Here is a 12,151-nt window from a genome sequence, read left to right as displayed (position 1 = left end):
ATTATTATTATTATAAAACAGCTTTCTGAATATCTGATATACCAGCAGGTCCACGTGAATCCAGTGATTACTGTCTTTATCACTTAAGAGGTAGCTATGTCTCATGCCCACAATCAGCTCCTGCATGTGTTTGCCTTGTTAAGCTCACACTGTAACTTTGCCAAACAAAAGAGTGTAATTATGTGAAAGGCCTTTTAAAGTTAACATAATACATCCATTATCTGCAAGCTTACCCTGGTTGAAGCACTTTAGCCAATAAAAATATTAAAAAGATTTTTTAAAAAGCATAGAAGCTTGCTTTAACCAACGAAACACATAATCACTAGGAAAGTTTTTTGGTAGCTATGGAGATCCTGCCAGTGGGACTGGTCACATTTCTTTGCCCAGTGCCATAGTTGCCCTTGGTAACCCCTTGGGTGGTAGGGGACATAGGGGACTACAAGAGCAAACATTCAATCATCGTAAAGTATGCCACTGGTACAACTGACCAGGAATGAACCAATTTTCATCTGCGTTGTTCAAATTCTGTGCCGTTCTCCAGATTTTATGGACATTCTGATGGATAGGACTCCTTATCTCACAGCCTACATAGCAATGGACATTTGAAAATTTCAAAGATTTAAAGTTATTTCCATCTTTCTATACAGATGGCTACAGAGGCAAGCAAACTTATTTAATTTTTTTCTCGGATAAATATATGTCTTGCGTAAACCAGTATTTCAGGATCATATCCCACTTGACGGTAAGTTCCAAACATGGTAATATTTCAGAAGCTCTAATTATGGATGTTTTAAAATTCAAAATTACCATAATTTAATGAAAGCTCACTAAACTTACTAAACTCTTCATAAACATGGGGGAACAATTAAATGCAACAATTTAAACAGTGGAATTGAAAGACAGAGGCACAGATACTTAACACTGTATATACCGACATGTTATAATGCAGACAGAATTAGGTACAGAATATTAGGTTCATACTAATAAAGTTAATGGTTTTGAACACATGCAATGTTCCAGTACCTTATGGTTCTATAGCCATACATGCTACAACAAAACAGTATTCCCAAGTTAGAAAATAAATATTACATATGATTATATTATTATAGATATAATTATATCTATAACTATAACATGATGTACAAGATCTACAAGAGTGTGTCTCTCACAGTAGTTCCAGCTGTGCTTTTTCTAATAAGTTATTGTTTCAGGAACTTGTATGGTGGATGTTCCACATAATATAAGGCTAATAATAGACATGTTAATAAACGTGTTGTTATTTCACAAAGAATAATACATAATCATTGATCTGATAAGTTTTCTGTCAGTCGACATTTATTTATTTAACATTTATGGAAGGAGTCCAGGGTGACAAGGCTTTGTAACGGTCAGTAAGTTTTCTGCCACAGGAGAATCTCCAGGACAGAGGATTTTGTGCTTTCTGGTTTCTTGCTATATAATATAACAAGCTGCATTTTTGTCTTATTAGCCTCAAGAGAGAAAAAAAAGAAGCTGTTGAGGAAACAACTGTTTATAGCTTCTATAAGTTAAGTGAGAACAGTACATAACTTGTCTGGTGGACGTTCCACGACATTAAATGTAACTGTAAATGCATGTTAAAAAGCATGATTTATTAATAAATTGAAATATTGCTATGACTGGCACAAGGCTGTGATATAAGAGGGATAAAACTCTTCGGGATGTTCTGCTACAGGAAATTAATTCACTTTGGGGTGACATCATATCACCCTGTCAAGGATTTTTCCTCCCTATATAACAGCACTCCATGCCGTGAGTTATTACTTACATAGCATAATAAATATATGTGATGCTGGAGATCAAAAAGAGCTAAATGTCTTAAATAAAACGTAACATTATAGAGTATAGTTTAAATAGGGTATGTTCAAAATGGCCCTGTTTGCAGTGTTTTACAGCTGTATTTTGATGCTATGTGTAAGATTCAAGTGTCATTTCTTCATTTTGGGGAAGAAGAGTCTCTCTGATACAAATGCACATGAGACACATCATGTGCCATATTATTATTAGGACTTAACGACTTGTGATAATTTGATAATTTGATATCAGATAATTGTCACCAGTTAAGGCAGGGAAATTAAGGTGGCTTTCTCTCCTGCTGATCCTCATTTGTGTTTCAGATTAATTGCTTGTCATAATGGATATCTCAGGCATAATTTAAGGTGCTAATCTTTTCGTTATGTTAATTAGGGATTTTGCGTTGTTGACAAAACATGGACTGCATTATAACCATCAAGACTTTTAATGCAAATGCGACTTTTATCGTAGGCCAAATGTAGAGAGCTAGACAAAGAAATCATGATGTTTTTTAATGTAATCTAATGTAATCTAATGTAATATAGTGAACTGACTTCATCATAACAAGAGAAAGCCCATTGAGTTGTAGGGATAAATTGATTGGATTGACTGAATGGGTTGATGAATAGATGAATGGATGTTGCTGATATAAAAAACCATTAGCAGTGAAAGAGAATGAGCATTTCATGGAGATTTTCATAATGTAGCATAAATCTGAGAATAAAGAAAAAACCATAATGGATATTGGGGTCTGAAGCACTTATTACACACAAATATTAGGTAGCCAAACCATTAGCTCTCAGGAGAAGAACTCAGAAGAAACACACATGAGAACATGATGAACTGATGTGTAGAGAAAGAAGCAGGTCTCAGTGCAACAGCTGAGTTCATAGCCCTGGTCATAGACCAGACGAAGGTTCGAGAGCTTAGAAACACTACAAGCTGAAACATGCCAGTCCTTCTCGTCATGTTTCTATCAACAAATATTAACAAAGCTGTGAGCACACATACTTTACCACCTACAAATATTATAGTTCATTTTTTGAACAAAAGATCAAAAGGTTAAACAATAATGACAATTATTGTTGAATAGGTCACTCTGGGTCAGGTTCACTTTATAGTCATATTCTTGTAGCTATGATAAGTGTGTGTGTGTGTGTGTGTGTGTGTCTGTGTTGGTAAAGCATGCGTCGTACAGACTGGTTAGTGTGGCCAAGCGAGGCCCTGAAGAGAGAGGAGAGGAGGGCTGAAGCCAGGCTGGCTTATGGGATACAACGGCTCGATGAGGCCAAACACTACCACCTGAACACGCTGACCCGAGAGCAACACAGACTACACCGCCATCTCATCGCCCTTAACACAGGTGTTTAAGTGAATGTTTAGAGTGTTTTCTATATTGTGTTTTGAGGGCAGCAATTCTCTAAATCTCACATGCCCATTTTTTAACTTGGATTCAGGTAACCGGTGGAGAGGCTTAAACTCTGTGGGCTCACGACCCTCCAATCATGATCTCACCCACCCTGCTGTGTCCTATATCAAGACTCGTTTACCCATAATCCCACCTGCAGACAGGGAGACAAACAGGCATAGGTGAGGACAGCAGTTTTAATTTCCTATTTTTCCCCTGTAAGACTTTAAATGTGTGCACACATGGTAATGCATTGCTGCTTTGAAACCTTTAAGATTAGCAATGCCATAGGAATGGCATCTATTTAATAGCACACATAAAATATACACGAAGTGGATAAAAGTTTGTGGACGCCTGACCAACATGCCCATATGTGCTTTTTGAATATAAGATTCCAGATTTATTCCCCTTTGCTCTTATAATATCCTCCACTCTTCTGGGAAGGCTTTCCACTAGATTTTGGGACGTGGCTGTGGGGATTTTTGATCATTCAGCTACAAGAGCGTTAGTGAAATCAGGCACTGATGTTGGTCTGGGGTCTGGGGTGAGGAGGTCTGGGGTACAGTTCATCCCAAAGGTGTTCAGTGGGGTTGAGGTCAAGGGCTCTGTGGAGGACACCCGAGTTCTTCCAGTCCAACCTTGTCTTCAAACCATGTCTTCATGAACCTCGCTTTGTGCACAGGGGCATTGTCATGCTGGAACAGGTTTGGGCCTCTTAGTTCCACTGAAGTGAAATTTTAATACTACAGTACTATACAAAGACATCATATACAACTATCTGCGTCTAACTTTGTGGCAACTGTTTGGGGAAGAACCTCATATGGATGTGATGGACAGGTGTCCATACTTTTGGCAATATAGTGTATATGGTATGATTGAAAATATATTTTCAAATATAAAACATGTAATGAAACAAAGTTTTACCTATTGGTCACCTAATAATACTTAAAAATATGACATATGTTACATTTTCTGTAATCCAAAATAGAATTTGTCTTCATCTTCATCGAGACTTGTATATTGTCCTTAAAAAAGATCAGAATATCTGACTTTTAGGATAACATTCAGACCTAAGTGAGCAACGCTGTCAGATTTATTGCATTTGAAATAGGTGAAAGGTGACAAAAAGTGTCATTTGTCCTCAAATCCTTATGACATTCCTTGTGTTCCCTGTCATGGTCTCCTACCTCTCCAGAAATATTGAAGATTGATTTAGTATGATGTTTAAAAAGTAAAAGTTCTTATAGATCATTTAAATTAAACAAGTTCCCAAAAAGCTGTTTGAACATTCATTTTTGCAAGCTGTGCTTGACATGTTTGTAAGGTCAGTCGTAATTTGTGCCCATAATGAAGTCAGGGTACATAATGTCAGAAAGAGCTGAGGTTACCATGGTTTAGAAGTGTTCATTTCCAGAGAGGTAGGGAAGAATGTTAACTCCTACGGTCACTCTTGATGCAAAACTTCTTCAAAGGGAATGTTGAAAATGAAGCAGTAGCAGTTTTGACTACAGCTTCAAAATCAAAATGAGATGTATCCTGTGCTTGGTGTGATGTTGGCTGCCCACTTTGTATTCATCAAACTCCAGCTGGTTATATAACAAACTAATGAAAAATAATCAAAGCCTGATCAGAACATTAAGTAAAATGGTATAGGTAAAATTATTTTTACTCTGTAAAACTACAGAGAAATTTAGGTTATGTAGATTGTAGATATAGCTGGAAAGCTGTATTTGTGTGATTGTATGGTTGGTACATATGGTTAACACCATGCACATAGAATAATACAACCACAAACTAGATATATTTAGTTATTGTGGGACCAGGATTCAGTTGTAGGCTAATACAAATCTATGGAGAGATCTACTCTGTTAAATTCAGCTGTAACTCACATTTAAGAAAAATTCATTGCTTTGCTACAGACATCATAAAATTCTACATGTTTCAGATATAATATACAGTTGCAATCAAAATGATTTAACCCCCACTGCAAATCAGGTTTATTGTCAAAATTGACACACTTTCAGCTGTTTGCAATGTACAAATCAGACAAAAGCTATTGAAATAGTTTGACACAACGAATGCTTGGTGTGTCCTCAAATTCAACTGAAAATGCAACTTATAAGGATTTCTCCAGTCTAAAAATGACTCAATATAATGATTGGCATTTCCAAATTGTCTGTAGTGTGTGAATGTGTGTGTGGTTGTGCCCTGCGATGAGTCTGCACCATGTCCAGGGTTTCCCATGCCTCGTGGATGTATCCCAATACCCTGGGATAGGCTCCAGTCTCGCAACTTCTTAAACCCGCAACCCTGTGTAGGATAAGCGGTACAGAAAATGGATGGATGGATGTATAATATACTATAGGATACTGCAGTGTATTTTAGTACAGATAGTGGATGTAGTGAAAGTTATGTGCAGTACACAAACTTTCCAGAGAAACAGGACATTTCATCATCAGTATATCCATTGCTTATACACTCTAAGTACTAGAAAGAATTCAAGAATCCATCAAATCATAAAGCATAAGCTTCATGTATGATTAGGTAAAACTATCTTTATATATTAAAACACACATTTACATATAACAGTGGTGCAGCAGGGAGTGTTGTGGCCTTCAGGGTCCCCAGTTCAATCCTGAGCTCAGGTTGCTGTCTGTGTAGTTTCACATGCTCTCCTCACGTTTGAGTCGGTTTCCTCCTACTCAATTAATTAATTATTCAGTGGCTTAGTGAGTAGCGCATTTGTCTCGCACCTCTGGGGTTTGGGTTCGAATCATGCCTCCACCCTGTGTGTCCGGAGCTTGCATGTTCTTCTGTGCTTCAGGGGTTTTCTCCAGGTACTCCGGTTTCCTTCCCCAGTCTAAACACATGTGTTGTAGGCTGAGTGGTATTTCCAAATTGTTCGTAATGTGTGTGTGATTGCGCCCTGCAATGGGTTAGCACCTCGTTCAGGGTGTCCCCCACCTTGTGCCCCGAGTTCCCTGGGATAGGCTCCTGACTCCCCTGTGTAGGATAAGTGTTATGGAAGATGGATGTGTAACATATTCATGACTACATATTACAGATTTATCCTGTAACATAACCACAAATCTTATTAAGAACAAACGAGGTCAAGCAACAGATAAGCTAAAAAGACTAAACTGTTTAGTAAAAATAAGTAGATACGATGCACATGCATTTATTCCACTGATAGTTCACAGCTACAACGTGCTTATTGTGGAGTACTAAGAGCACCCGCAGATAGAAGCACTATTTGGCGTACTGTTATATAAAAATACAGTTGGTTTGAAGTGGTTTGAAAGGTTGCTGGCTTTGTGTGTGTGTGTGTGTGTGTGCGTGTGTGTGTGTGTGTGTGTGTGTGTGTGTGTGTGTGTGTGTGGGGAATAAGAAGACCCTAATAGCTACAGTATAATGCCACTTTTAGGCAATTGCAGGCAGTACAGGCAGGTGTTGGTGTGCTGTGTTATGAGTGGGAGGATGCAAGCACCTTTGTGTGTAAGGTGTGTGTGATTTGCTTTGTGCTATGTGGCTGTGTGTCGTGGTTAAATTATATCTCCTGCTCTAGTTATTAAGATGAGAGTTGTGTGTGTGTGTCTGAGCGCGTGGGAGTATAAACGTACAAATGTGTTCATTGCAATTGCTGGGATTTCCTTGGATATTTGCACTGTTGAATTTAATAATGAGACACCACTCACACACACACACACACACACACACACACACACACACACACAGAAGGAAACAATCACTGAGAGGAAAACATTACCAAGGTGAATGCATGCAAAGCCATGGAGAGACAAACAAAAAGAAAAGAAAGGTCAAGGAATTTCAGAATATGTTCACCCTTGCACACCAGATCATTCTACACCTTCCTGTAATTGTAATACAACCTAAATTACCTCCTTTTTCTACTTATTTCTCTCTCTCTCTCTCTCTCTCTCTCTCTCTCTCTCTCTCTCTCTCTCTCTCTCTCTCTCTCTCTCTCTCTCTCTCTCTCTCTCTCTCTCTCTCTCTCTCTCTCTCTCTCTCTCTCTCTCTCTCTCTCTCTCTCTCTCTCTCTCTCTTTGTGGACTTGAGGCCATCCTGGCAGTTTCTCCTCTCTATGCCAATTAATCAGAGGGCTTATGGGACCATCTCAGCACCTCTTCCCAAGTTATGTTTCTGCATATCACATCATTTCAGCTTCCTCCCTCCCTTCCCTGCCCTCCTTTGCTAACAAAACACAAAACACATCAGCTTCTCTATCTGTCAACTCTACTCCTCTTTAGCTCTTATCATTCATCATTCTCTCATCACTCCCCCCCCCTTTATTTTCCTTGGTCTGTCCTTTCCTTCGTATTCTCTCACGTCTTTTCATCCGCAATTCAATCGTCCTCTTTTACACACTTATTCCACATAGATATGTGCCTTACGTAAGAGTAAATGAACGGATATTCGTTTAACTGCTTAGAGTGGGAAAGGTGCTCTGAATAAAAGCATCTGCTAAATGCCATAAATGTAAATGTAAATCTTTAATGTGGGACATGCAGACTTTTTTTTTACTCCTGATACACACTTTGATAGTGTTTTAAAATTCAATTTGATTTGATTTGTATAGCGCTTTTAACAATGGACATTGTCACACAGCAGCTTTACAGAGCTATATAAATTCAGACTATTCAATTTACTAAAAAAATAAATTATCCTGGGGCAGTGGTGACTTGGCAGTTAAGGATCTGGGTTACTGATCAGAAGGTCGGGGGTTCAAACCCCAGCACTGCCAAGCTGCCACTATTGGGCCTTTGAACAAGACCCTTAACCCTGTCTGCTCCAGGGGCAATGTATCATGGCTGACCCTGCACTCTGACTCCAACGTCCTGACATGCTGGGGTATACGAAGAAAATAATTTCACTGTGCATATGTATATGTGATAAATAAAGACTCGTTATCCCTAATGAGCAAGCCAGAGGCGACGGTGGAAAGTTAAAACTCCCTGAGACGATATGAGGAAGAAACCTTGAGAGGAACCAGACTCAAACTGGAACCCATATTCATCTGGGTGACACCGAAGAGTGAGATTATAAATCATTTATCTTCTATAACTTTGTACTACATAGTCAAAAAGTGCTGATTGCGTAACCAGGAAATTCATGATAATTAACAAAATGTCTATGTTGTTGAAATGATCAACTGTTCACTGATGGAGACGTCCCTTTTCTTTTTCGTATTTTCTCATGTGGATGTAGGGCACAATGTGTACACGTATAGTGATTTCAGTATTCAAATAACAGTGCCTCAAAAGGCTAACCAGGTATTCCAATAATCATGCGCACCTCTTAATCAAAACAAGCCTTCTTTCATGACTACGCAGTCATAAGCAAACTCCTGCTGAATTAAAGCCAGCTATAGTACAGTATAGCGTGTTGCAGGCTTTAAGCAGGATGCAAAAAAGAACCAGGCTGACTAAATGATTAGTCCTAATGTTTATTCCATGCTGTGTTAAATGATCAGTTTAAAAAAAGCAGAAGCGAAAAGATATTTCCATTCATCTTGTACTGTTTCAGTAACTTGCACACGATTTATTTTTGTGGTTGGAAATCAAGATATTCCTCTCCTTAAGGCTTACGTTCCCTCATGCAATCTGTGATCAGTTAACGACTGACGCTTAGTAGTACCTACTCAGCATGGCTCAAGGTCGCTTTCCAGAACCTTCACACTAACTGTCCCTCAGTGGTGGAATGAACTTCCAACCTCAAGCCGGTCCGCAGAATCTGTCCCTATCTTCAAAAAACAGCTAAAGACCCACCTCTTCCATGAGCATGTAACTAACCCCTAAAATGCCAACCCCACATTATTTAAAAAACAAACATACAAACAAACAAAAAAACCCTTACTCTGGCTCTTACACCTCTACTCTGTGCACTTTGCTTTACTTGAACTCAAGTATAAATCTTGTTTGATAGCACTACTTGTATTGTTCTCTGCTTGACATATCGCTTTGCTTGTATTTCCTCATTTGTAAGTCGCTTTGGATAAAAGGGTCTGCTAAATGAATAAATGTAAATGTAAGATGCAAACAGGGTCAGAGTGAAACCAGTTTAGTGGCAGCATAATGAGCATGTTGTTAACTCACTCGTTTGGTACTTGACTTGCTGTTCCAACAATGATCCTGATCTGCTAACTGTGTCAGGCTCATTGATCTGATGACTGCAGGCCTGTGGATGCTGCAGAGGGAGCAGAAGTGCAGCCTGGAGTCGTTGCGATCAAATCAGGTAGCACAGAATCAGGCCGCTACAGTGGAATATTTGAATTTTTCAGTTGTATTATACTGTAGGCGCAGCACTGGTGCACAACCTTCCTATCAGGAACATGTACAGTACGAATGCAGACCATTTCCTTTCAGTGTTTGTTATAAACCATGCTGCAAATTTCAGCATGTTTTTTCAAATTAGTTTTTTTTTTCTTCTAGATACTTCAGTTTCACGATATCCTGGACCTAAATTCACGATGCTTGAAAAAATACAGTACATATTTTCATGTTTTTCTGTTCATTCCTCTCTGCAAATCTTTAATAATAGAAAGTTTGACTTTTGTGTATGTTGTTGTACCCACAAATTGCACCGTTTTTCTGCTATCTGAAAACACCGTTTGGCCTTTACATTGCGCAAATATTTCATGGCCAATGGATCAATAGAAATGAAATAAAATAAGCTCTACAAGCTCTGAAATCTGCCAACACTCAGAACTCCAAGGATGCTACTCGAACATCAACATTTCTGGAACATGCTATCTTTGCCAAATCGCCTCCAGAGCTAGAGAATATTTCTACTCAAGGTTCATGAGTAACAGTGTTTGAGGCGGTAGATTGCCAGCTGTAGAGACTTTTGTGGTTGGGTTCGAGTTAGCTAAAGACAGCTGAGGCAGACTTCTGAAAGAACCCTGTAAGTCTTTTGGAAGCACCTGTTATCTAATATTTCTTCATTTCAGATTCGACTCATACATGATGCCAAGTTTGATTGGCACTCAATTATAAGTAGGCCGACAGATGAATGGTTTAGAAATCTTTAGCTACACGACTCCCAAAACCTAACCATCATGTTCTCAAAATGGCAACGAAAAGTGGCGTTGAGGCTGAAAGGAATGAGTGTAACAGTGAAAGAGGATCAGCAGCTCCAGATGCTTGAAAAGCACCAAGGACAAATACACGTACTTGCAGCGATTATAAGTGTCAATCATGGATTTCATCAGTTTATTACAGAAGTTCTCCTTTTACAGTTTTGCATACAGGATGATGCAATTCAAGAACTCACTTCCTAGAGGCAATTATTTAATGTTTCTACTGGCTTTACTTCAGAAAGTTTTTCTGTACAGTTGAGAAGGGACTGCTTCAGTAATGACAAAGAACTAGCTCCAATCCTGCTTTTATTCCTTTATCTCTGTAGGTCTGGGAAGCCGCAGTCCATCTGCTCCCTGCAGGCTCGCGTTCAGGACTTTCTCAGCAGTGGTGAAAACAGGGCTGATAACGCTACAATGCCTGTATGTCTGCCAGACCTCAAACCACGGCCCCCAAGCAGCATGCTTCCTCCAGCCAACCCAGAGAGAGAGAACAAGGCTGGAGATAGGGATGGACAGAATAAGAAACACAGGGCTAGAGGGAGGGAGGGATTGAGGTCAGCACTGGAAACACGTGGATTTAGTTCAAAAGACAGTCAAAGAGAAAATGATCAAATAGTAGCAAGTTATACAGAAAAAGAAGAGGAGATGACAGTAACAATACCCTACTCTACTCCTCTTTCTCCCCTCTCTGACACCCACGCTTCTGATGGCCAGTTGAGGATGGTTCACACACCGCCTAATTTTGTGCAAGCACTGGCAGAGGCACGCAAAGCCCGATACATACGATACAGAGGACATCCTTTGTGTGAGAGAGAGCTGAGCATCAGAGAAATATTCTCAAGCAACTCCAAAGACACAAATAACACTCACTAACACAGTAGTATCTGCTAGTGTGCTTCACACTCAAACATACTTATGTTGAGACCTGTGAGCACACAAACACATTTTTAATCTATGCAAGGTGCATTTTTGAAAGAAAGAAAATAAATAAATTTTCCTTATGGAGACCAGCCAAATGTCCCCCAAGGTCAAAACAGTCATGTATTCCTAAACATGGTCTAGTAAATGCATTATTTAAATTTTAACATCATTCATATAATGGACTACACTACTGGGTTAGGTCAATATAAAGCATTTTGTAAACTCTGTAACTTATGTATGCAATTGGTATTGCAACATGACCTACATTTTCAGTTCAACATATTATAGTCTATTGACAATATTTTTGTGGGTTTTGGGAAGCATACATTATATTTATGCTCTGGCATGAGCTATGTACAGTATAAGTTTACCTCAAACTTTGCCAGAGTAAACACAGAGGGTTTACCATATGATGTAAACCATTGGTATGCCTCAAAAACAGGAAGACCAGGTCTGAGTTTGCCAAAAACATAGTCTTGTCCCATATCCATCTTTTGATCTCAAACCCAAATGTCTTTTGTATACACACACACACACACACACACACACACACACACACACACACGAATATATATATATATATATATATATATATATATATATATATATATATATAAACAAACATAAATCTATTATTATATTTGTCCTCTGTCAGACACAAGTCCTTTAATGTACACCTTTCCTGTACCAAAGCAGAACATGTGTACAGTATAATGATGCTTTACTGTGCAGTACTGAATGATTTAGATCTGCTGTTCCCACTACAACACTATCGCCCTCTGCTGGTAGTGCACACCACTGTACCAGAATAAACCTTTTTTTTTTTTTTTTTTTTTAAACGTTAAGCGTGAGTGAAACAAGAACTATCGAAATAAGTTAGAATTTCAGTGAAA

The 12,151-nt window shown here is 38.8% G+C and overlaps 1 protein-coding gene across 1 annotated transcript; it reads left to right on the top strand.

Annotated features, from left to right (window-relative positions):
• Nucleotides 1–1,505: 1,505 nt before the first annotated feature.
• On the top strand, nucleotides 1,506–11,758 carry LOC108257527 (coiled-coil domain-containing protein 190). Its single transcript, XM_017455391.3, has 3 exons — nucleotides 1,506–3,196; nucleotides 3,291–3,423; nucleotides 10,664–11,758. The coding sequence occupies exons 1-3, from the start codon at nucleotides 3,019–3,021 to the stop codon at nucleotides 11,208–11,210; spliced, it is 858 nt and encodes a 285-aa protein (XP_017310880.1). The 5' UTR covers nucleotides 1,506–3,018; the 3' UTR covers nucleotides 11,211–11,758.
• Nucleotides 11,759–12,151: the final 393 nt, after the last annotated feature.

This window comes from Ictalurus punctatus, chromosome 25 (assembly GCF_001660625.3).
Source record: "Ictalurus punctatus breed USDA103 chromosome 25, Coco_2.0, whole genome shotgun sequence".
In the NCBI taxonomy this organism is placed as follows: Eukaryota; Metazoa; Chordata; class Actinopteri; order Siluriformes; family Ictaluridae; genus Ictalurus; species Ictalurus punctatus.
The sequence above is the reverse complement of the archived record's forward strand: the minus strand, read 5'-3'. Positions and strand labels throughout refer to the sequence as shown.

Coding starts and splice junctions, on each gene's coding strand:
- LOC108257527 (XM_017455391.3), top strand. CDS start 3,019: ATGCGTCGTACAGACTGGTTAGTGTGGCCAAGCGAGGCCCTGAAGAGA. Junction 3,197..3,290: donor TCTCATCGCCCTTAACACAG/GTGTTTAAGTGA, acceptor ACTTGGATTCAG/GTAACCGGTGGAGAGGCTTA. Junction 3,424..10,663: donor AGGGAGACAAACAGGCATAG/GTGAGGACAGCA, acceptor TTATCTCTGTAG/GTCTGGGAAGCCGCAGTCCA.